This window comes from Coccidioides immitis (genome assembly GCF_000149335.2).
Source record: "Coccidioides immitis RS genomic scaffold supercont3.4, whole genome shotgun sequence".
Taxonomy (NCBI): domain Eukaryota; kingdom Fungi; phylum Ascomycota; class Eurotiomycetes; order Onygenales; family Onygenaceae; genus Coccidioides; species Coccidioides immitis.
Genome location: NW_004504311.1, coordinates 797,647 through 820,388, shown reverse-complemented (window position 1 = coordinate 820,388; position 22,742 = coordinate 797,647). Strand labels below are relative to the sequence as shown.

Here is a 22,742-nt window from a genome sequence, read left to right as displayed (position 1 = left end):
AGCAATCTTGAAGGAAGTGGTCCACCGGGAAGGGAAAAAAAAAATAACTCCTTTACAAACATCGTCGAGGGTTCTGAACATCTGGCCACGAGAGGACTGAGCAGACAAGCAACCTCAAGCACGGGCCCGTAAAATCCATCCCACGACTCAAATCAACTTTGGGGAGACAAGTTGTCAATCAATGCGGGCAGTTCACGAAATGAGGCTGCGTGGTACTCACTTATGCCCCGGCTCTCCGTCCCCGGTTGCGACGATGCTGCGGCACACCGATTTGAGATTCGAGGTTCAGCTGTTTCTCGCACGGATCCGTCGAGAATGTGACCTGAACGTCATAGTACGGGTTGGATTTGTGGATGGCAAGAGCGAGGAAATGGTCGCGAACAGTGCGTGCCGTGGCAACGCTCTTGAAGACGGCGGTCACTACGCACATTAGCTTCCTTACACCCCAGTGAGATATCTTTGGGAGTAGAGAAGATGAGGGGAAACAGGAAAATAAAAAGAAGAGAAGGAGGGGGGTGTTTTACCATTTCCGGTATTGAAAGCCCAAACAAACTCGATTGCTTCGGCTCCAACTAGCTGTCCCATGTCGTTCAGGATCTTCTTCACGGTCAAGTTCCCCCCAAGGAGACCTCCACGAGCGAATGTCAATCTGCGCCGCTCACGAGGCTTGGCCTCCATCTTGCGAATCTCCTTGTCCCAGGCGAATTCTGCCGCAGAGACAATCTTATAAGAGGCACCGAACAAACCCGATCCGGTTCTTGCACGTTTGCTTCGCTCCTGTCCCAGAAAAGCTACCGCGTGAGCTGATTTCTGGAAAGTGATTTCAGCGAAGTTCTGGGCGTAATTGATCTCCACGCTGAAGAGCGGTCCCTCGCGGATCTTCGAGGTCAGGAAATTGAGCGAATGAGGCCCGAAGACACCGCTGATAGTCAGCATTGCCGCCTTCTCCTCGGCCACGTCCAAGATCGGCGGATGGCCAACCGGAACAACGGGATTGATCTGAGAAGGAATAGTCGCAGTGAGCCCAAGTGCACCTACAACGGTCTTAACGGTCCCCGAGGAGGTGACCTGGGCAGAGCTCGAGCCAGACATTGCGCCTGGAGCTTGACGCGCGACGTCCGAGTATAACATCAAGCTCTGGCCATTCTTGTTAGCTACCTGTTTAGGAGCTGACGGCTCGGCCCGCGGTGCGACCTGATTAGCCTGAAACGAATCGTCAGTAAATTTTACAGCCTCGCGTTTTTTATTTTTTATTTTTTTTTCTTTCTTGCCCTACGGGGCAACTTTTACTATACCTGATGCATGATCATCTGGTCATCGTTAAACTTGATCACCGCGTTGGTGAAGATGTTGATAACTTCATGGACGTTTCGTGCGATTCTATTTGCGGACTCCACGAACTCGTGAGCCCGAAGCTGTATTGGCCATCAGCATATCGTTTTCCGGGTCCCTGAGGGGAGAAATAGCGCTCGAAGGACAACTTACGTGCTCAGTGATGTCGTTCATCTTGTTGATGACATCCACCATGGCATCATCGATCCTTTGCGCCATCTTGCTTGCGGGCCGATTTCGCTTCTTTTGCTGAGCCGCAGTATAATAAAGTCGGTTTCAGCAGTTGATGGGAGAAATGGAAAGAGAAGGTTTGGAAAAAAAAAGAAAGAGAGAAAGAAAGAAAGAAAGAAAGAAAAGACTAACAGTTCTTCTCTGAGAGGGGCGTTGATGCGAGCTGATTGTATACGTGAACCCAATGACGGCCCGGCAACAGAAGATACACGAAAAGACGACAACAAATTCACTGAGGGTTAAAAGGACGCTGATAGTCCTAAGCTGAAATAAATATCACCAAGCCAATGCTGACAAGCAGGTGTTGAACAAATTCTGCTTGCAAGAAAGTGTGATAATGACTGAAAGGTTAAGCAGGTTGATGAACGTTGACACTCCTCAGCAACAAGAGACAACTGTGAATGCAATCGGATGTTCAAGTGACAGATGTGTCGCTGCGGCAAAAAACAAAAAAAAAAACAATTACTTGTGTGATACTGGCACATAGAAACCTCCCGGCAACTATCTTGGGAAGAGATCTAACCGAATCTCTTTTCCCCCGGCCCTTCCCACAATCCAGCTTTGACAATAAGGCATTGCCAGCCACACAGGAGAGAAGAGGGAATGTGTGTCTTCGTGTGTTCAGTGGGGATTTCCCACTATTAATTCAAATATATAACCAGTGAGTTCAAAGTATAATTGAAAAAAAATAAATAAATAAAAATAACGCTTCGAGAAGAGTCTTGAAAGCAGGAACAGAGAGGGAAACCAGCAGACCATTATCTTAACTTTGTATGTTGTGTTTTCTTTTAGAGAATGGCGGATATCTCCCGGCCTTTTGAATGAGGTACTCCGTAGGGAGAGACTGTTTTATGTAACGGTAACCCACCCCCTTTTTTACGCGTTTAGAGCCAGCCATGTGGCGGATTTGCGCGCAGCAGGGCAATCAACAAGCAATCTACTGCCTTGACTCTTTTCTGATAAACTTGTACGCTCATCTCCCTCCCTTCCAATTTCTCTTTTTTTTTTTTTTTTTTTTTTTTTTTTTGTTTTTCAAAAGCAGAAACATCCTTTGAAAGATATGTCCTTTGAATAGCTTCTCATGTTTGATTAACTGACATTCTTTGTAGGAGTGAGGATCAAGAAAACAGCTTTCTTTTGCTTTTTTATATATATATAAATATATATATTTGACATCTGCAAACATTCAAAACGCTGCTTCTCCGCCCCTGAGGAAATTATTCGACCGAGCCGTGGAGCTCTCAAAGCTTTTAACGACAAAAATTCTTTTGTTTTCAAAAAAAGGGGGACACAATGCAGGCTGCTCGAAAGCAGACAGGAAAACGTACCCAGAAATCAAAAAGCGTGCAGCGAGACATCAAAGAAATGCATTTAAACATAACTTTCATTATCACATTGCTCATCGATCATTAACTGTCTAATTATATCTATTTTGGCAGCATCAAAAAAAAAAAAAAAAAAAAAAAAAAGGAAAAAAGGAAAAAAAGAAGAAAAGAAGGGACAAAAGAAGGGAAGAGGCCAGGTTCTTCATTTTAATTCCCTCCCAACAATCGTCTCTTGAGCTCTTTCACCATGGCTCTACGGGTATCCCCCGTTCTCAGAGCGGCATCCCGGTTCTCCTCTCCCCTTCGCAGCAAATATTTCGTGCACTCCCCAACGGTACCCCATATAAGCGCCTTATACGGCTTTGGGATCTCCAGCTTGCCTCCGTTCAAGTCTTGAGCTTGTGTACGTTGCTGGACGAGTTCGCAGCTGATATCGTCTGCCATTCCATAGAGCTGGCCGTACGACATTTCAATTTGATCTTCCCCCCGTCGAATTTGCTCCTCGCGGATATTCAGAGCTCGCTGGATGGAGGCGCGGTTGTGCGACGCGAGTACGAGATTGACCTCGGGGAACGATCCCGGCCCGTTGGGAGGCTTAACAAGCAATTCGCCATATTGTCGTCTCATCACACTTTTGGCAAGACTATCGTAAGCCTCGTCTGTTTTCTCCTTTGTATCCCAGATGAGATGTCGCGGTTCAGTCCCAAGGTAGGCGCCCCGCACCAATTTAACGCCGAGCACGAAGCCCTGCGACTGCGCGATAGCTGAATGTTTGGCGAGCGTGGACGGGGTGGAGCGCAGGTAAGCCTGATAGGTGCCATATATCAACGCTTGGCGGCTGGGCGCATTGTTGTACCGTCGTGCGTACTCGATTGTCCACTCGTCTATTGTCGGCTGCACCGCCTGCTGTTCCGCGTCGATGAGCAACCGCACTCCGCGGTCTCTAGCTCTATCACAAATAGCGGCTATTGCCTGCTCAAGGTCCGGACACGGACGCTCTCCTCTGACCAGCTGCTGGACGGCCTTCCGCCCAGCCCCGGTGAACTTGACCGCCACGAAACTTCCTTCCCCGGCCAAATCGACAGTTGCGATTGTTCCATCCCTCCATGCAAAGATATCCTCCTGCAGCTTCTGCGCAGTGCCAATTTGAATTCCAGCATTCTGCCCCATCGCAGATGCTTCACGCTCATCCATGACTATCTCTCTCGCATAGCCCAGGATCACGCCAGAATACCCAAGATGCTTTATCTGCCTGACGCATTGGCGTACTTCGGCAGGGGTCTCACCGGCGCAGAATTGCGCATATATGGTGTTTGCCATGACATACTTCAGGGCGAAGTTCTGATCAGGATTCAGGATTGAAGACTTGGAATTAGCTATCAACGACATTACACCTATAGCAGGGGCAAGCAGGGACGGGGATGAAGAGACTGTGGTTATCAACAAAGAGCGCAGAACAGCCGACAGAGGTAAGATGGAGAGCGGGGAAGGAGAAGGGGTTAGAGTGAGGGCGGGCGGGGAAGCCACTGAGAAGATGGACTTTGGAGGAGCAATGGTACGGGGAAGACCTGAGGAGAACCTCCCTGAGGTAGGACCTGAGGTAGAAGACAGGTCAGACTGCTGACGCTGTCCCTGATGGACATATCTGACATGATTCAGGAGCTGGAGCTGGAATGTGCGCCCCGTGCTTTGGATCTTGGTGTAGCGGGACCAGCCATGTCGGTAGGTAAAAGCAACTGGTCTCATTCTTGCAGCACGATCTCTTCTGTCGTCTTCTTGGATAGCTGTGACAAGGCCAGGCAGGTAAATATAAGAGGAGATTTGACAATATTTAACAGCAAAAAGAGAGAGAGAGAGAGAGAGTGTGTGTGTGTGTGTATATGTTGTGGGGATCTGGATTGCTATGAATTGGAGTTGGCCTGGATGGAGAGCTCCCAGTCTACGTCATGTGCCTCACGCGCTCTCGCCCGAAAATTGCAGCCAGAGAGGACAGTCAATGCTTGTCTGGGTGTACGGGCGGACAGTGAGAGGGGGGAAGAGAGCGAGAGTGAGAGCGAGAGTGAGAGGGGGAGAGAGAGAGAGGGAGAGGGAGAGAGAGAGAGGGAGAGGGAGAGAGAGAGAGGGAGAGGGAGAGGGAGACACGCTGGCAGTGGCTGTCGAGGAACCAGTCCAGGCCACGCCGCCACCAAAACGTTAAGAGCGCGCTCGTGACGCGGTGGTTCCGGGGGGAGAAACACCTCATCACCACCCCCGGGACCACAAAGGGCGTCAAGTTGGTTTTCTGTGCCATTCTCCGCACGACTTCCTGGCCATCGATGCGGATCACCCAGCAGCGGACGGCGCAAGCTCGCACACAGGATGGCGGAACTGAAGGAGTGCGACAGGGGATAGTACCGGCTAGGCCAGGTAAGGCCAGTTTGATCCCGGTTATTGTCCCCCGATGGGAATGTTTCCCCGTCCTTCTGCTATGTAGCTGCTTGCTTTGCTGGTACTCATCCGTGCTCCGTGCTCCGGTTTAGGTCGGTCGTCGCCATCGCACTCCGCGGCGGACACGAGGTGCATGCGTGTACATCTACCTAGTGACACCCCGTCGATGCGTGCAGAGACCGGTCGAGGTCACCGGCACAGCGGAGTTAAAGGTACTTCCGGTGACATTTGTCTTGTTATCTTATCTCTTAACTACATAACTAGTACGGAATAGTTAACTACGGAGTAGTTACACTGTAGTTAGTTAACAAGTTAAGTTAGCTACGGGGCCCCACTTTTCCCCACAACGTTCTTTCCCGGAATTCTTTTTTTTTTTTTTTTTTTGGCTGCGTCATCAAAACCGGGCAGGATCCAACCTTTCGTAGCTGCCTTGTTTGAAAAAAAAGGGTTGATTTTTGCACACTGCTTTATTATTATTATTATTCATTATAGTTGCTCTGCTTTGCTGCTTCCTGCCATTGCTCTCTTTTACCTGCTGCTTCTGCTTCTTTTATTTTTTTTTTTTAATTTTTTCTTTTTTTTCTTTAATATAAAAACGTACCTTTGCCTGCCTAATAGGGAACATAGTTCGACGTCACGAGGCAAGTAGTTAGTTTCCCTTCAAGGTAACTTGCTATGTAGCTCGCAAAAAGGAACCGAAAGTCGTTGTTGCACCGCGGCCGGGTCGGTGTGTCGCTTCGGGCTTGGTCACGCATTCCGACTCGCCAATCCCGGGACTCCAGAGTTCGGCCCAGACCCCGGCCTCTCTCGCAGGTTGAATTCTAGACCCGACTGAAAGAGGCAGCATCTCGCTCAAATCACAGGTCGAACGAGAGGAAACGGGGCACCAATCAGCACCCGCGCCATGTGGTCTACAAGGAATATTAACCGTAATTTGGGCACGGCAACCGATGTGAATTCCTTTTTTCCTTTTTCCTTTTTTTCTTTTTTTCTTTTTTTACTTATGTCGAGATTCGACCTGCGGGCGGCAACTGGATGATGATGACGGGAGAACGGAGACATTGTCGCCAAACTCGCATGTTGAGTCTGCTTTAGTATTCTTTTTTCTTTCGTTGGGGAACAAGCCAACACGTCTCACCTGCAAAAAAGAAAACCTCTCTCTCTCTCTCTCTGTGTGTCTCTCTCCTGAGACGTCCATTTAGTTTATCCTGCGCAAGCGGTGCTGCTGCGGATCAGTGGATCTGCCGGCTGGGCGGGCGTATTCAAATGACCTTGACATTCCGCACATATCCACTAGTTCATTTTCCTCTCTTGTGATCCGCACCTTCAGCGCCAAAAGGATCACGGACACTGGCACTCAGCTAAAATGGCCTGAGGTCCTCTTTTTTTTTTTTTTTTTTCCCTATCTACGCACGCTCTCAATGGCCCTTGGCTTGCACAACCGTGGGCAGCGATAGTCGGGTCGTACACTCTTCCGCGGGTGACGATCTACACGGCACCAGACCATTTCAATACGGATGCCAATAGGCCCTTCGGGAAGCAACAATAATGAACTTTTAGCACAAATAGAGTACATCGAAGTGGCAGGAGACAAGATGACCTTTGATAGCCAGGCTCCTGTCCGACAAATTCAGTAAAGTGTGCAAACGCTTAGATTGGGTATATAAATCGTGTTTATGTATAAGCACTGTGTATGTACATAGTTACATACTTTTATTAAAGAGGACTTTCGCTATTCATTTCAAACCTCTTTTTGTCTAGGGACAGTTTACTGTCAGACAGCCATTGGACCTCGAATGACGCCAGGATCCCCATAAAGCCTTTTAGGAAAGCGGTGGTAAATTTCGCACAAAGCTGTCGAAATGAAGGGGGAAAAAAAAGGTCAGTATATGAATCATTCTCACTTGAAGCTCGCAACCCACGTAAAAGAGATGCAAATGGAGGTTTGTTTTTTTTTTTTTTTCACATACTGCGCAGGGCACTCGTATCCGCTTGGATTCTTATGCAGATACAGCTGATGATAATCCTCGGCATCCCACCACTGCCCGATAGGCGTCACAACGGTCGTCACCTTATTCCCCCACCACTCCTTGTTCACCTGATCCGTGATCTTCTCGGCGATGCGCTGCTGCTCGTCGTCATGCGTGAAGATAGCGCTACGGTACTGCGTCCCGATATCTCCGCCTTGTCGGTCTAGCGTCGTGGGATCATGCATGCGGTAGAAGAATTCTAAAAGCTGGCGATACGACACGACGGACGGGTCGAATACCATCTGTAGCGCTTCGGCGTCTGGAGAGGGAAAAAAAGAAAAAAAGTATCGGATATATGATCAGCAAAGAACAAAGAAACCCACGCCATCCCAGAAAAAAGAACAAAAAATAATAACACTAATAAAATACAAAGTGATATCAAGTACTCCACTCGCTTCCCGTAGAGGAAAGCAAAGGAAACCCAAGGATACACCAGGCCACAAGAAACAGCTTAAAAAAAAAAAAAAAAAAAAAAAAAAAAAAAAAAAAAACAGACGACAAGGCGGGGGAGGGTAGGATTCACAGCAACTGTAAGGAGATGTATAGTCTACATACGCCCCGTCATGCCCGAACACACACTTCTATACGTAGGCACCTTTGTATCTCCTCCACAGTATCCCACCCTGGCATCCAGAAGACCCTTCCCGTTCCCAAACTGTTTCCGGAACAGGTGTTCGACCCCCCAGAAACAGCCCGCGGCGATGGTGGCCTTCTGTGCGTTTGCGGGAAAGTTCAGCGCGGCGAGGGATTCTGCCGGCCCCACGGAGAGCGAGGTATTGGCGGTGGAGGAGAATGGCCGAAAGAGACGCGAGAACAGAGACATGGCGAATTGAGGTCCTGAAAAGGCCCACGAGGGGATGTAGGAAATGGGAGTGTGCTTTATAAATAGAGAGCGAACGAAACGCAACGCAGAGGGAGTTGATAGATACGCGGGGAGTACTGAAACTAACAAGTCAATCAGTTATATATTTAGGATCGAGGTGATTTATCGATAAAAAGGGTCCCCGCAAATGATTCCATGCGTGATGTCTCAGTCCTGGGCAGTTGGCATCCCCTCCCGATTTCCAAGATGTCGCAGGTCGACGAAACGCCACCCTTGCGACTTGCGGTTAGGAACATTCAAGGATTACATCATCGCGAAAGCCGCGGATAGTGCAGTCAACCGCCATCCAAAAACGGTGCCTGACTCTCGACAGGGCATCGAAGCAGCAGATGCGGACGGAATTGTAATCTGCCCAAATAAAATTATGTATGATGGCCCGCCTCGTCCATTAAAATACACAGACACAAAGACACCCAAAAGACAATATTCAGAATACACATGAGAATGAAACAAAATGATTAAAGACGAAAGAAAGTCACCCCGTATGAATCGACGAAGAGCGAACAAAGGGACTCAAAAAAAAAAGGCACTCAAACATGTTTCCTTCCCCAGCAGTCCCCCAATGCACGATGCGCCGACTCTCGTGACAAAAACGAAACGAAACAAAAAAAAATTAAACCAATTCCCAGATTTACCGATACGTCCCGCTTGCAGATCCTCGAGGGCTCGCTCGCAAACTTCCGCCAGAAGAAATGGCCGTTGCGCTGAATCGAACGTTTTCTCGGCCCGCAATTGCAGCTTCACGGGGTTTGATCTCTGCGGATGTGACTCTTCGCTGCCCGGGATTCTTCATTACGGGGAGCGTTCGAGGACTCAGTACGTTAACTCTGAGATCATGGTCCTTTTCGCTTTTCACCATGCGCCTCGCTTGGGATGCTGTGAACATCGTATTTTCGCTGTTGATAGGGCTGGACGATGCACTAGTGGGACTCTGGCTGCGACGGCGAATTCGAGTGATGGCTGTACCGGACCTGAGGTTTCCCGCATAGCTTCCGGAGATGCGTCTCATGGCCGTGGTGATCTGCATCGCCTCAAGCTTGTCTATTTTCCAGTTCTCCTCATTTTCGGAGGAGTGCCCGCTGGATCGATCAAGGGACTGCCGGTTGAGAAAGTTGCTATTTTCGATCTGTCGAAGAGGTGAGCTCTCACTATCAGAGGATGGAAGTTTTGTTAGAGTGGGGGGTACTGGCGTTGGAGATCCGCTCGGTCTCTTGGATAAGAAGCCAGTCTTGAATCTGCTGCTATTCTTCACATGGATTGCGTTCAATTCTGGTGGAGCCGGAGCCGGAGCCGGTGAGGATTCCCTGGAGCCCCCAGAAGTCGGTAGTGGAATAGACGACGCCATGGTGGGAGCTGGTGGTAGGGTGGGTTCACATGATGATGGAGCTTCCGGTGATGCCTGGTGTTTCCGCGGAGTTTTCTCGAATTCAGCTAATGCTCCATCTTCAACGTCGTCTTTCCATCTGACAGATCTCTTTGAAGGCTTTGGTGCCTTTTTCGGCGTAAACGCCACCGCCTTCTTCGGCGCAGCTGCTTTCCGTCTTCTCGGAGAATTCTTGGCAGGTGACTGAGATGTACCTGATACCAAGGAGAGACGAACCGGTCTGGGTAGTGCGGCTGTACCCCCCAAGCTGAACTTCTTTCGTTTCTTCGGACTGCCAAGCTTGGGCGTCGAAACGGGTGCAAGGCGAATCGGACTTCCATCAGGTTTGACGACCTGCGATGTGGTAGTAGTGCAGGTTTGAAGAAGCTTTCCGAGAATATGTTTGCCAATTTCAATGGCTTCGTTTTCACTAAGCTGGGTGATGTCTTCAATAGCGGCAATCGTCTCGAAATTCGCCTGCAAGAGCATTTGCACCGTTTCCATGTCTCCTGTCTTTTCTTGTTCCGAGACTGCACTTAATGCATCTCTTTCCGCCCGCGCTTTCAGAAGCTCAGCCTCTCGTTTAAGGTTCTCTACATCCATATGATCACTCGCATCAACCTCTCTGAGCTGCTTAATGCCATTTTCCAGGGCCGAGTTTAAACCTCGCTCCCAATTGCACTTAGCCAATCGTTGATGATAATGTTGACGGCTACCCTCTAACTCCAGAAGGATGCCCTGGGCAGTTTTGCGAATCGCCTGGAGGTTGCCCAGCCCACCCTTACAGCCTCTGCTGTCACAAACACCATCAAAGGCAGCTATCCAAGAGGAAAGCAATGTGATACGACGACTGACTTGTCTCAGACGCAATTTGTTATTAACTTTCTCCTCCCTCTCAGGAGCCGCATGTTCGTATGCACTGCGAAGCCGGGAGATTCCTTCCTGGACAATTCCATCTTTCTTCTCCGCTTGCTTTTTAAATTTTGCGAACGCAAGGTTTTCGTAATCTTTCTGCTGCTGTTTCAGCTCATTAATTAGAGCCATCTGTTCATCAATCTTCACAAGGAAGTCCTTCACGTGACGATTGACATTGTACACATTCCTGGTGACCTTGGTCTGAATGTTCTTGGCTCGATTCGCATATCGAAGAGTGTTCTGGGTCTCATCGAAGTGCTGGCTGGACGGACTAACGCAAACGATCATGACAGTCTTGCAATTGCCTCCAAGAGAGAATTTGAGCAATCGCGTGAGTTTTGAATTACGATAAGGGACGTGGTTCCGTTTCCGTGGATCACAGAGAGCATTAATGCAGCTGCCCAAAGCCAGCAAAGACTTGTTGATGTTTGCTCCCTCAATAAGCCGCTCTCCTCGGTTCTTGGTAGCGCTTGCGCGTTCACTTCCGGCGAGGTCGATGATACTAAGAGTTGCCATGGTGTGTGGTTCATTGATACTGGCGTTGCGGTCTTTTTGAGCAACATTGATTTGCAGGACAGCGTGAGATCGTGAGGATGTTGCATTCGCATCCGTTGGAGACATGGTTCGGCACTCGTTGCCTCTCATAATAATGTCCATCACTTCCTGGACGTTCTGTGGATAATGACTGGACAACCCAGCCACAGAGACTGACTGATTGGCGTCTTCTCGGAGCATTAGGCCTCCTTTTGTTGTTGCTGGGACAAGCAGGTCTCGGATGGTTTCGTTGTAGATTTCAAGGTATGATAGGGACACTTCTGTTACTTTTTCGCCTGATCGTTCAGCAATGCGTTCGAATAACTCCTGCATGGTTAAAAATATAATGCCGGGTTGTTGAGTAGTTCCGGTGATCGTGTGAGTCTTTCCACATCCGGTGGCTCCGTATGCGAACACTGTGGCATTGTACCCATCAAGGACACTATCGAGGAGATTGCGGGTCGTCGCTTCGTATACCTCCCCCTGCGTTGTGTTTTCGTCAAACACCCTGTCGAACATAAACGTTTGATCCTTGACACGCTTGCCATTGGGAACGACACTTTTGGAGAATCTATGCACCGGGTTGTCTTCTGGAGGATCAAAGACCCTTGGTACCAGGCTTCGCATTAGCTATGCCAATGGGCAGATTTGCGACTCAAAACCCTTTGTTTACTCACAAGCACTTATCATCCACCACCTTGATCACGGATCGGATCCCCTTTTGCTGGAGCTTTGGCGTGGATATACCAGCCAGGGAGCCTTCGCCGAGGAACAATGGTCCATCATCGCATTTGGTAAGCTGGGCAGCTTCGCGTATGGTAAATGGCCGCACTCTAACTGTCACGGAGATCGAGGACGCGCCGCCAGTGGCAGCCATGCCGCCAAGGAGAAAGTGTAAACAATCCCTCTAAGCACGGCTGCAGAGCTAAGGACAGTTCTGAATCGAGAGAAGGGTAAAGAGGCGACAGAGAATACAAAGGTAGAAAAGAAGTAAAATGCGTTAGGGTCAATATAAGAGGATTGCGTCTAGCTATCGCATGCGTGTTGATGCTCTTCGGCTTGATATGGTTGGAAAACACGGCTGAAAGTTTTCGGTACGGAGCACGGGGTGAGTTGTCGCGACAACCAGGAGGCGGTAAACTCTAAATAGCGGTATAGGGTGGAGAATCGGGGTAATAGACCAACCGAATCCGACACTGTGGCGGAGTGGTTAACGCGGTGCCCTGCTACCTCCAATAGTTAGGCATTGCCTTCGGGCGCGCAGGTTCGAATCCTGCCGGTGTCGCACTCTCTACTTTTTTTCCCCCCTCAATCCGGTACATACACAACCAATTCATACAATTGACACCGTTTCTATGAACCTTATCAGGTTTTGAGCATCCTCCTATCGACCGCAGCTTTACCTACTCGCGCCTAGCTTTGAGCCTAGGATTTGCACCGCAAGACACGGTCACATCGAGTAACCCCGGCGATGTTCAAAATATATTAAACCATGACCCTATATAGTGAACAAAGCTGCTGAACACCTTGAAACCGCTTGTTGGGGGGCCCACCACTTAACCCAAACTCCCACCAAAATGCCCGTAGTCACAGTCCTCAAAATAGTAGTCGATATCATTTTAGTCGTCCTGCTCATCATCATCTTCACCCTCGCGCTCGCCCTCATCCTCGTCCAACCCCTCCCCTTCCTCTTCGTCTTCATCAGCATAGGTAGGAATCAAGACATCCCATCCCGCGTCATCAATCTCCATTTCAAGCCCATTCTCGGTTTGGCTTTCATCTTTTGTCGCACGGAACCGGAACGCCACAGCCTGGGAGTCGCGCAAATCCGCTCCCTGTGGACTGTCACTGACTACGCTCTTCTTGGTTCCAGCAGCATCTCGTTTCACTCCTTTCCGCTCCGTGGGGACTTGGAGCAAAACCCAGCCCTTCTCCAAATTGTTTCTATCAACGGGAAGGCCAAGCTCGATCCCAGAAGGGTCTTCAGGGACTTGGACTCCGTTTATTTCATCAATTCCTCGTTCTTTGAGAGCTTTTAGCAGTGTCTTTTTAATACTGTCAAATGGTTCCGCCGGCGACACGAGGAGTAGGATAGTAACATTATGGTTCTTGAACCGTAGCGTCCAGCTGAGCGGGTTGGGTTTTATTCCTGCCTGCGTACCTAGTAATTAGAACGGCAATCTTAACAGTGAACGCATTCCGAACTTTTTGCTTCCATACCATGCTCAAAAAGACCTCTTGACAGCCGGAATGATCGTTCGCTACCCGGAGCGACGCGTGGAGCACGAGAGCTCTTGGCGTGACAGCGGAAGCCGAGCAAGCTAGCGTCGAGCAAACTGAGCAAACTCCGGCTGGAGGATTTCTCGCCGCAAACAACAGAAAGGACGAAAAACCAAGCCGTCAGACAGGTTTACCAGGCAGCCTTCAATTCCACAATCCATTTGTTAGTCTACGGTGTGAGCTGTCCATTTGGCAGAGCGATAGTTTACAGACAGGGCAAGCATGCAGCCAATTGACGAGTCGAATGCTCCTCACCGAGACGACGACGCCTCGTTGCCGACGTTCGATGCAGAGCAACCTCCGCCGCAGGTCGGATTCAAACTTGGCCCGAACGGATTTTTGGCCTCAACCGTGGCCTTTGGGACCGGTATAGGCCTGGGGTTCTCGCACGGGAGCACCAAAGCCGCATTTCGATTTCGTGCCGAAAATGCCCACCGGTTTCCCACCAGCCCGGCTGGCTGGTATCAGTACCACAAAAGCAAGAACTACGTTTCAATGGTTGGAGGATTGAAAGATGGAATAAAGCTTGGTACGAAGCTGAGTGTGGGGGTCATGGGATTTTCCTTCCTGGAGGAAATTATCAATCAAGCCCGTCACGGCAATAGGGATTTCCTTTCCACAGTGACTGCGGGTTTGACATTTTCGGGAATTTACAGCTTGTTTGGTATGTCTTATTCGATTTGGTAAATGCTATCTTGTTCCATTAGGCCTCACTCACAATGGTGATTTATAGCCCGCCACGATGTCTACACCGCTGCAAGGACAGCAAAGTTGGGCTTGAAGCTGAGTCTCGCGTATGGCTTGGCCCAAGACGCCCTTGCAGTAGCAAAAGGACATAAGCCGAGGTATCTTGCTTGGGTCACCGATAGGTTTCGTGGACGTGACTAAGAAAGCAGTACGACACTGTTTGACTATCTTCTCCTAGTTTGACGACGGTGAATCCATCGATTGACCGTCATCCAGTGACTCTTTTGGTTGAAACGGACGGTTGTTCTGGGACCTGCGATTCCGGTGACTCTGTCACGCTGGTATTTTTTGAAAATCGCACGGCCTATAAAAAGGGTCTTGAGGAATATCTATTCTTCTTGACGCCCAAACACTCTTTCTGCTTCAACACGCAGCCTCGCTCCCCGTTCTTACAGGCCCACAGGACAATTCATATCGATCACGTCTCCCAAGATATCTTTCGAAATGCCCCAGACATTCAATGAGAACCTTCCAGGTTATTCGGAGAGCGTCCCTCTGGGCCACGCAGCAAGCTCTTCTTCTCAGCCTCCGGCTAGTCAACCAAATGCACCCGCAACCGAAGGTACCTATGCTGGTGGGAGGACACGCCATCACCACCGCAACCAAGCCCGGCAAACGCCAGTTTCAGCATCGCCCGTCGATGGTAAATCCTTTCACACTCTGATTCGCTCAGATATTGACTCTGACGATGAATCCGATGAAGAGCTCTTCCCAGGGAGGAACTTGCAGCAAGGCAGGTGGCAGACAATTTTATATTTTGACCTCGATATAGGAGGTGAGCGTCTGCTTCATGTGGGCCGAGCGATGTATAACCCCCGAAAGGAAGTCTTTGTACGGTCTAATCCGGGTCGCACGAGGCCACGCATCCCACGCGGGGTTTTCTGCCTGGAAGACACTCCCGAGTATCAGCTGTATCGCTACTACCTTGGGCCAGCATCGATTTACTTTCTGGCAAATGGGCTGGACGTCGATCCCGAGGTGATTGAGTACTGGTCTGACTGTTTTGGCGTACTTGAAGACGAGGATGGATGTTTATGGATGGATTGCGAGCTTCTACACTGGACTGCGGTGCGTGCCATCAAGCAATTATGGCATGCGTGTACAATTTATCCCTGACTTCTCTGGCGCTGGATGGCCGAGTCTTTAACTCTCTCCTCTGGTATGAACCCTGAACTGTAGATGTGTGCCACTGGGGCCGGTTCTCGAATTGTGCCCAGGCCACTGTGTCATGTCGTCCTGCTAAGTGTATTCCTACTACTCACAGACATGGCTTCTTAATATCCTAAATTTAAAATTGAAAGAGATTCTTATTTGGCAAATGGTAGGCGGGGAGTTTGTAGTAGCACTACCATATCATGATATAACTAGAATCCAAAGTAGGAAATCAGTTATTATCAACGTTGAACAAGTAGAATTCCGTCGCCTTATTCGCGTTCCATCCTCTCCAGCCTCTCCTCTGCTTCGTGCTTCGCCTGTTCGGAGACTCTTGGGTTGTGGGCGGCACTAAAATTTTTGCATATGTTAAAAAACATAGCTGCAAGAGATGTCGCAAACCGGGTGGAGAAGTTTCAAAGACTTCTTACGCTTTCAGGCCTCTAGCGACGTTCCCTTGATCCTTGTCTTCCTCGTCTCTCTGCTCAAGCTGGCCGGTTGATTCAATATCGTGAAGTCGTTCTTCGGCATGTCGCTTGGCCGGCTCGGAGACTCTGGGGTTATGCATGGCACTATGATGGTACATTAGTACCTGACAAGGGGTCTCGATAGCGAGTCTATCTAAGTCAACATACGCCTTGTAGCCACGGGCCTTGTTGGCAGCATCCTCAGAAGAGAGTTGCTCGGTACGGTGCTCCATTTTGTAAAGTCTTCTTTTGTGGTAGGATTTTCTTGTTCGGATTTCAATAGTTCTTTGGGACGTATTTAGATCTAGACTAAGCTCGAGAATAGGGAAAAGGAAGCTGGGTTCGCTGGATATAAAGCTCTGTTATATACGTCTCACAGGGAGCTTTTTGAGCGGTGAAGATTTCACTGACCTATGGCATCATAATGCTCAGGATCATGATTTAAATTTCTTGTTGGACGATGAGATCATTATTTTATTCCAGTAATGTTGAGCTCAAGCCTTGTAGCCTTGATAGTGACAGAATAACTGCAAGCTACGGATGGAGCTGCGATGGCCTCGTTGGAGAGGCGCTTCCTAAAGGATTTGACGGCAATGATGGACTGCAAACTGGATCTCCGCTGTAGATCCGCATGGTTATTGGAAGTTGGATTGATACATGTACGACTTCTGTTGGAGCACCCTTTTTGTATCATAAACAAAAGTCGACACTAGGCCAAAAGGGGCCAGCACCTTGGCTGCATGTGTGGACCTTGTTAAACCTCTAGACCTTTGGGTCTAGCTCGGAAAGACGTTAAGCGCCGCCCGATAAAGCTACGAGCTTGGAAGCTCGCTGCTTTGCTGCATCTACCGGCTGGCCTGCTGGCCACCTAAGTCCAAGATGAGGTCACCAGTCGCCCGGGTGACGTCACCGCCAACGGTGTAGATATGCACTGGGTGTCCTGAACGAGACCGCAGAGAGACGAAACTTGGCCTCATCTTGACATGGTATATGAAGAGGCGTATATGGGGCCCTTTATGTGAAATAGCCGAATGAGAGGCATTTCATCACTGTCAATTGATACCAACCACACCTACAGGCCATAGTTCACCGAAGACATCACAAATTGATTTTATATCTTCAAAAATGAGTGCCTCACAAATCCACAATATCCACGGCCAGTTCCACCCGCATCATCACAAATGTGAACATCTGGAATCCCCAAAGGTGAGTCGAGGACCTATTTATTGGCTCTTTTGGGGCACAAACTATCCAGGGACGAGTTAGGTGTTGACGACCTGGGCACTGTGTAGCACAAACCCGGAGTCAAAGCATCGCCAAGCGACCATGCCCCAGAGTTCGCAGCAGAGACGTTCCCCCCAGGCACAGCACCGGCAGACAGAAGTTTCCAGCCCAATCCGGTAGAGGAGATCCCGGGCCAGGCAATGAACGAAAACGTCGAGGAAGCCGAGGGTAAGGAAGCGGTCAAAACCACTGCTGCCTCCACCCTGACGGGAGCAAGCTCTGCAGATGTGAACAAAGGACTGGGGCATGCAATGGAAGGAGAGTCGTCGGTAGAGTACAGACATGGTGGAGAGAAGCACAGAAAGCATGAAGGGTCCGGCTTTGAGGGCGTGGGAGCGAACCCACCTCGGGTTGGAGATGACCTGAGGAGACTCGAGAGGGAAGACACCACAGCGAAAGGCGGGAAGGCCGGCGGGAAGGGGATCCCCGCTGAAGAGAGGCAGCCCGAAACCGCCAGCAACGTTTCCGCTGAGTATCATCACCACCATCACCACCACCACGGCCACCACCAGCCCCAGACGGGTTGATTTCTGCGAGTGGTACGGAGCACTCCGTGTTCCCAAGGCAAAGCATTGACGCTGCTGCTCTGTTAACCTAAAATCTATTTGTATGCGTCTCGGCAACGCAGACCAATCCTGACGATAGTTAAAATAGTGAAACTCAACTCCAAGACGCGCTAGTCGCAAATGAAGTGATCTCAGCTCCGACTTGGCGTCGCTTCTTGTTCCCCAGATCCGAGCCGTAGAACATCTCTGGAACATCTAGAGAAGGACAGTGGTATTAATAGCTGAACTGCCAATACTCCCTTCAGGATCGAACAGCTAATCCAAGGTTTTAAGAACACACCCATGTCTTTGCACTATGGATCTGTTGTAGGAGTTGGTGTTCCGCCTAACCAAGCTCACAATCATCCGAGATACACACTCTCCCCCATTCCGGCTCCATGGCGCAGCCATTCCAGTCGAGACAGAAGCTGTCTTCTGGACGTAGGACCAGCCGCTCGATGCACTTGTAGATCTGGCGGGAGAGCTCTAGGCCCGCCATGGCTTCCATGTTGCTGCTAACGGGCAGCGAGCAGAATGTGACCAGTCATTCAGAGCTCCAGAGGCTTTGTTTGCTTGTTTATTGTTGTATTAGTGCTGTGGCGTTGTCCCGTCTGGTTATAAAAAAGGGGGATCTTTTTGATGGCTCAGCGATATAATAGTGTTTGGTAGCAGTGTATTGTCAGTAAACAGTCAGCTTGCTGTAGCTGGGACTGTCTCTTTGATGTGTGACTATCATTTCCCCTCCCATCACTGTTGGCTGTGCCCATGCCTACAAGAGAGATAGCTGTCCAACTTGCTGGTCTCTGAATAATTACTGCTTACTTTTATCAAATTTTTTGATTTCCATCATCCTTGGGGTTGTTTCATCCTGCTGCGTCACAGACTTCTGGCAAAGTTACCAAGGTCGCCATCCGCAAGTGCAACGGTAAGCCCAGATGCACATCAACCACATCCATTGGGCCTGGCGAGTGGAGACCTCTCCGTGTCAGACATCTCCAAGAGGATCCATTCCTCGACCTCTCGCATTCTCGTCCACTCAATCCTTTTTTTTCTTCCTCGAGCTGACCTTTTCCCTCGTGCAACTTATCAGCAGAATCTCCCTCCCACCTTTACTCGCATCCCGCCTCCACCTAGCACAGATTCCCCCTCCCCGGGCCGTCGATTAGCCCAATCGCCATGCCGAGCAGTTTACCCCAGACAGCTTGAGATTTGATTTCTGGGTTTGGAATGCCAGGAATGATGAGGCGCATGACCAGAGGCGCCAGCGCCTCTCCTCTCGCTGGCAAGTCCGCCACAGCGGGCGCCGACCCCATGTCTCTGATCAGGACCTTCAACTCGGAAACTAACCCTTCCCGCCCCCTCCACCCATCCCCTCTGGCCGCCTCGCAGATCCGGGGCATGCCTCTGGATTTGATCGACCGATTACGCTCCTTTCCTCTGTTCCAGTCCACCCCAGAATCCTTCCTCGCGGAGATTGGCCTGCATTTGCGGCCGCAACTAAACTCACCGAACGACTATATATTGACGGAGGGAGATGAAGCCAAGGCCATGTACTGGCTCGTTCGGGGTGCGGTGGCCGTCACCTCCCGCGACGGAGAGAGTGTATACGCAGAATTGAAGCCGGGCGCTTTCTTTGGAGAAATAGGCATACTTATGGATCGGCCCCGGACGGCGACAATCATCGCGCGCACCCGATGCTTGCTCGTGGTGCTGACCAAAGAGGACTTCAAGAATATCCTTCCACGTTTTCCTGAAGTTGAACGAGCAATAAGAGAAGAAGCTGAAGAAAGACTGCAGATTCTGGAGAAGAAGAAAACTCAGGCCCAGCCTTTACCTATTCGACCCGAGCGCCTCGCCGGTGAGCGCCGTGGATCTAAACGGCTCCATGAAGCCTTCACCGGGGATATGAGCTTGGACGATGAGCGCCGTCTCGATATCATAAGCAAGAAACGGAAATCTCCCAGTCCCGGCTTAGCGGAAGGGTCCACGTCGAGTGCTCTAGCAAATGGGCTCGTGAATGTTCGAATGCTTCTAAAGGAACTACCTTTATTTTCCCAACTTCCCCCAGATATTCTTCACTTTCTCGGCTTGAACGTGCAGCCGCGAACGTTTCCTCCCTTTACAGATATTATCCGGCAAGACTCTCAGGGCCGAGAGATCTATTTTATAGTGCGGGGAGAAGTCGAGGTCATTAACGAACGGCCAGACTCTCGCGCCGCCCGTCGAGGAGCAGACGCGGAAAGCCATCGTGGTGTCCAAGTAAAAGCAAGGCTGAGACAAGGGCAGTACTTTGGAGAGGTCGTCAGTCTGTCATTGGCGCCGCGGCGAACTGCTACTGTCCGCTCTGTAACCGCAGTAGAATGCTTAATGATAAGCGGAGAGGTCCTTTCTGAGTTCTGGGCGCGTTGCCCTAGGCATATCAAGGAGCAGGTCGAGCACACAGCCAAGAAGAGACTGGAAGCTGCATCGGGCGGCGACGTTGTCATGGAAGATGCGCCGCAAGTTTCTACATTTGATTCTCAAGAGCCGGTTATGCCGGCTGCCCGGAGACAATCAATGCCTCTCCTTACCTTAACAGAAAGTGACCTAGACAGCTTTCACAAACCAAGCCGATTAGAGGATGCGTCTGTTTTGAGACCATCAGATCCTGACCCATATCTGAGCGTCGATTTAGATAACATGCGGGCAAGATCACGTCGGGGATCTCTTGCTCCAATTGTTCCCGAAGACGGTACCGCAGCAGATCAGCACACTCAAGCTCCTGGTTTAAATCGCTCTCCGCGCAGCCTATCACCTTCTAAGCAAACGAACGCACTCCCACAGTCATCCCTAAGCCCATTCAAACCGATATTTAGGCCTAGCTTTGGAAACAGTCGCGGAATTTTCAATGATGATATTCTCATTACAATTCTCCAGCACCTTGAACTTCATCATCTCCTCCGTCTCCGCTCAGTTTCCCGTCACTGGTCTAATCTCATTACAAAATCCCCGCATCTGCTCCATTTCCTTGATCTCAGCATTTATAATCGAAAAATTACAGACGAGGTTATCACGGATTTCATTTGCCCATTCATTGGTGACAGACCTCGTGTTGTTGACATCAACAATTGCTTCCATATGACTGACGAAGGATTCAATGCCTTGGCGAACGCATGTGGAGCCAACCTTCGAGCATTAAGGATGAAAAGTGTGTGGGATGTCACCGCTCCAGCGATTCTTGACATGGCAAACAAAGCCAAGGAGTTGCAAGAAATCGATCTTAGTAACTGCAGGAAAGTTAGTGATACGTTGTTGGCACGGGTAATTGGGTGGTTTGTCCCCGGCTCCCAGGCGCCACAGCAGCCGAATGGAAAGGGAGCACATAAGGGTCCGATGCAAACTCCTATTCAAACATCGGCTGGTGCAGTGTATGGCTGCCCTAATCTGAAAAGGCTCACGTTATCTTATTGCAAGCACGTTACGGACCGTTCTATGCATCATATTGCCGCCCATGCTGCTTCTCGCCTCGAGGAAGTTGACCTGACACGATGCACAACCATTACTGATCAAGGATTTCAGTATTGGGGCAATACGCAATTCTTCCGCTTAAGAAAACTTTGCCTTGCAGATTGCACGTATTTGACTGACAATGCTATTGTGTACCTTACTAATGCTGCGAAAGGACTGCAGGAACTCGATTTGGTAATGTCCACCGTTCAATAATGACCCTCCATTCGGTTAAAGCTGACAACAAGCCTTAGTCTTTTTGCTGCGCATTATCAGACACCGCAACTGAAGTCATTGCTCTTGGCTGTCCGCAGCTTACTCATCTTAATCTCTCCTTTTGCGGCTCAGCAGTTTCTGATGCTTCACTCCGCTCCATTGGCTTACACCTCCTGCTTCTCCGCGAGCTATCTGTTCGAGGATGCGTCCGAGTAACCGGCACAGGCGTGGAGTCAGTAGTAGATGGTTGCACTATGCTTCGGGTTTTCGACGTGAGCCAGTGTAAGAACTTAACTCCGTGGCTCGAATTTGGCTGCCACCAAAGGTTCAGCGATAGAATACGTTTTGTGACCGTTGCGCACAACGAAAAGCTGCTCAGATAACGATATCGTTTTTTTTCTGGGGCTCAAACCCCCTTCTTTCCAGCTTGTGCAAAACCGTGTTTACCTGCGGCAAGCCTGACTCCCGATTTTATTTTATTTTAGTTTATTTTTTTGGAGAGACCGCTTTTCCAGTACGACATTTGCGGAGCCATCATGATTTGACTGTGTTTCCAGAGCCAGGCACTCGATGGTTAAGTGGCTATCCCAGGATTTGGATTTTTGGACGTACAACACCCGTTTTGGATCTATATCCATCCCTCAACACGATTTACCCATGAATTTAACGACTGAGACGACCATCAAACGTTGGAGACATGAGCATTTTTCACTTCTGTATACCTCCTCCTTGTATCTTCCGACATTTATGTACAAGACTTATCTTGACATTTCACATCCTGATTAGATGGTTTGGCAATGGCACATTTCTTTGCTGCATCACGCATATTAAAGCGATATGGACCCCATCCCTCTATATTTGATTTCACATTCACTGTTGGCCACCGCTAAGCCTGTTACAAAGTTCATTTGGGTTCATTCTTTTGCATACATTCGTGTCTGTATCGGCGTTGGTTAGAAAAATCCGAGGAGCAGGAGTCGAGTGAGTCAGGCCAAAAAATGCTTAAGTCTCCTAACTTAGGTATCTAGTAGATACTATGTTACGCAGTCAATGGCGCCCAGCATGCATTTACGGTGTTTCCTTTTTTTGATCAATCTGTTCTCATCTGCCCGGAGTACACTCGAATGAGGAGAATCACGAGGACTAAACCTAGACTCGGTCCATGTAGGCCGAGCTTTTGAAAAGGAGTCATCCGAAGCTACTTTATTGCTAGGAACCTCGTTGAAGAAAGTGTGTTGTTTTAGTCCCAGACCGTAGATATATCAGACTGAATCAGTTCCCCCAGCTTGGACACAACTATCGGGATATGGGCTCATGCATCCAAAAACCGTCGTCTTCACCCTTGCCAGTGCGCCATCTACCTTCACGCAAAGGTGGAATAATACATGCTTATCATCCAGTTCCATACGAGAGGTGGATGTACATAATTGTTTTCATTTCCGCCTAATCCACCTGAGGGGAATTCGATGCTTAGGGAACTTGTGGGCTTCACCGTATCAAGACGCCCTGACTGTATGCCCAAAGC

The 22,742-nt window shown here is 49.5% G+C and overlaps 10 protein-coding genes and 1 non-coding gene across 11 annotated transcripts; 5 read left to right on the top strand and 6 right to left on the bottom strand.

Annotated features, from left to right (window-relative positions):
• Nucleotides 1-21: 21 nt before the first annotated feature.
• CIMG_04559 (uncharacterized protein) lies at nucleotides 22-1,551 on the bottom strand (the record flags this gene model as incomplete). The annotated part of the gene is made up of 5 exons (XM_001245117.2): nucleotides 22-156; nucleotides 221-420; nucleotides 525-1,203; nucleotides 1,296-1,415; nucleotides 1,486-1,551. The coding sequence occupies 4 exons, from the start codon at nucleotides 1,549-1,551 to the stop codon at nucleotides 221-223; spliced, it is 1,065 nt and encodes a 354-aa protein (XP_001245118.2). The 3' UTR covers nucleotides 22-156.
• Nucleotides 1,552-3,095: 1,544 nt separating this feature from the next.
• CIMG_04558 (proline oxidase PrnD) lies at nucleotides 3,096-4,634 on the bottom strand (the record flags this gene model as incomplete). The annotated part of the gene is made up of 1 exon (XM_001245116.2): nucleotides 3,096-4,634. One exon carries the CDS (start codon nucleotides 4,632-4,634, stop codon nucleotides 3,096-3,098), a length of 1,539 nt encoding a protein of 512 aa, XP_001245117.2.
• A 2,504-nt stretch (nucleotides 4,635-7,138) lies between these two features.
• On the bottom strand, nucleotides 7,139-8,168 carry CIMG_04556 (peptide-methionine (S)-S-oxide reductase; the record flags this gene model as incomplete). Its single annotated transcript, XM_001245114.2, has 3 exons — nucleotides 7,139-7,169; nucleotides 7,286-7,604; nucleotides 7,901-8,168. 3 exons carry the CDS (start codon nucleotides 8,166-8,168, stop codon nucleotides 7,139-7,141), a joined length of 618 nt encoding a protein of 205 aa, XP_001245115.2.
• A 691-nt stretch (nucleotides 8,169-8,859) lies between these two features.
• On the bottom strand, nucleotides 8,860-12,092 carry CIMG_04554 (kinesin family protein; the record flags this gene model as incomplete). Its single annotated transcript, XM_001245112.2, has 2 exons — nucleotides 11,718-12,092; nucleotides 8,860-11,647 (listed from the first exon to the last, which is right to left on the bottom strand). Exons 1-2 carry the CDS (start codon nucleotides 11,915-11,917, stop codon nucleotides 8,860-8,862), a joined length of 2,988 nt encoding a protein of 995 aa, XP_001245113.1. The 5' UTR covers nucleotides 11,918-12,092.
• Nucleotides 12,093-12,232: 140 nt separating this feature from the next.
• On the top strand, nucleotides 12,233-12,325 carry CIMG_15085. The gene has a single exon. It is a non-coding gene; the product is annotated as a tRNA-Ser (tRNA).
• Nucleotides 12,326-12,335: 10 nt separating this feature from the next.
• CIMG_04553 (uncharacterized protein) lies at nucleotides 12,336-13,304 on the bottom strand. Its single transcript, XM_001245111.2, has 2 exons — nucleotides 13,261-13,304; nucleotides 12,336-13,193 (listed from the first exon to the last, which is right to left on the bottom strand). The coding sequence occupies exons 1-2, from the start codon at nucleotides 13,261-13,263 to the stop codon at nucleotides 12,660-12,662; spliced, it is 537 nt and encodes a 178-aa protein (XP_001245112.1). The 5' UTR covers nucleotides 13,264-13,304; the 3' UTR covers nucleotides 12,336-12,659.
• Nucleotides 13,305-13,445: 141 nt separating this feature from the next.
• On the top strand, nucleotides 13,446-14,443 carry CIMG_04552 (uncharacterized protein). Its single transcript, XM_001245110.2, has 3 exons — nucleotides 13,446-13,984; nucleotides 14,054-14,225; nucleotides 14,284-14,443. Exons 1-2 carry the CDS (start codon nucleotides 13,543-13,545, stop codon nucleotides 14,206-14,208), a joined length of 597 nt encoding a protein of 198 aa, XP_001245111.1. The 5' UTR covers nucleotides 13,446-13,542; the 3' UTR covers nucleotides 14,209-14,225; nucleotides 14,284-14,443.
• Nucleotides 14,444-14,489: 46 nt separating this feature from the next.
• CIMG_11338 (uncharacterized protein) lies at nucleotides 14,490-15,472 on the top strand. The gene has a single exon (XM_012358415.1). It carries the CDS (start codon nucleotides 14,512-14,514, stop codon nucleotides 15,181-15,183), a length of 672 nt encoding a protein of 223 aa, XP_012213838.1. The 5' UTR covers nucleotides 14,490-14,511; the 3' UTR covers nucleotides 15,184-15,472.
• On the bottom strand, nucleotides 15,355-16,359 carry CIMG_04551 (uncharacterized protein). Its single transcript, XM_001245109.2, has 4 exons — nucleotides 16,098-16,359; nucleotides 15,855-16,031; nucleotides 15,651-15,791; nucleotides 15,355-15,570 (listed from the first exon to the last, which is right to left on the bottom strand). Exons 2-4 carry the CDS (start codon nucleotides 15,917-15,919, stop codon nucleotides 15,492-15,494), a joined length of 285 nt encoding a protein of 94 aa, XP_001245110.1. The 5' UTR covers nucleotides 15,920-16,031; nucleotides 16,098-16,359; the 3' UTR covers nucleotides 15,355-15,491.
• A 302-nt stretch (nucleotides 16,360-16,661) lies between these two features.
• On the top strand, nucleotides 16,662-17,814 carry CIMG_04550 (uncharacterized protein). Its single transcript, XM_001245108.2, has 2 exons — nucleotides 16,662-16,892; nucleotides 16,979-17,814. Exons 1-2 carry the CDS (start codon nucleotides 16,812-16,814, stop codon nucleotides 17,495-17,497), a joined length of 600 nt encoding a protein of 199 aa, XP_001245109.1. The 5' UTR covers nucleotides 16,662-16,811; the 3' UTR covers nucleotides 17,498-17,814.
• Nucleotides 17,815-18,742: 928 nt separating this feature from the next.
• CIMG_04549 (cyclic nucleotide-binding domain-containing protein) lies at nucleotides 18,743-22,499 on the top strand (the record flags this gene model as incomplete). Its single annotated transcript, XM_001245107.2, has 2 exons — nucleotides 18,743-21,196; nucleotides 21,256-22,499. The coding sequence occupies 2 exons, from the start codon at nucleotides 18,743-18,745 to the stop codon at nucleotides 21,598-21,600; spliced, it is 2,799 nt and encodes a 932-aa protein (XP_001245108.2). The 3' UTR covers nucleotides 21,601-22,499.
• Between the last annotated feature and the right edge of the window lie 243 nt (nucleotides 22,500-22,742).

What these genes read in the sequence shown, in the direction of transcription:
- CIMG_11338 (XM_012358415.1), top strand. Translation starts at nt 14,512, where the DNA reads ATGCCCCAGACATTCAATGAGAACCTTCCAGGTTATTCGGAGAGCGTC.
- CIMG_04550 (XM_001245108.2), top strand. Translation starts at nt 16,812, where the DNA reads ATGAGTGCCTCACAAATCCACAATATCCACGGCCAGTTCCACCCGCAT. An exon ending in AACATCTGGAATCCCCAAAG is followed by an intron (nt 16,893 to 16,978) that starts GTGAGTCGAGGA and finishes GGCACTGTGTAG; the next exon opens with CACAAACCCGGAGTCAAAGC.
- CIMG_04552 (XM_001245110.2), top strand. Translation starts at nt 13,543, where the DNA reads ATGCAGCCAATTGACGAGTCGAATGCTCCTCACCGAGACGACGACGCC. An exon ending in GGGAATTTACAGCTTGTTTG is followed by an intron (nt 13,985 to 14,053) that starts GTATGTCTTATT and finishes GGTGATTTATAG; the next exon opens with CCCGCCACGATGTCTACACC.
- CIMG_04551 (XM_001245109.2), bottom strand. Translation starts at nt 15,919, where the DNA reads ATGGAGCACCGTACCGAGCAACTCTCTTCTGAGGATGCTGCCAACAAG. An exon ending in AAGGCCCGTGGCTACAAGGC is followed by an intron (nt 15,792 to 15,854) that starts GTATGTTGACTT and finishes GTACCATCATAG; the next exon opens with TGCCATGCATAACCCCAGAG. An exon ending in GTCGCTAGAGGCCTGAAAGC is followed by an intron (nt 15,571 to 15,650) that starts GTAAGAAGTCTT and finishes CAAAAATTTTAG; the next exon opens with TGCCGCCCACAACCCAAGAG.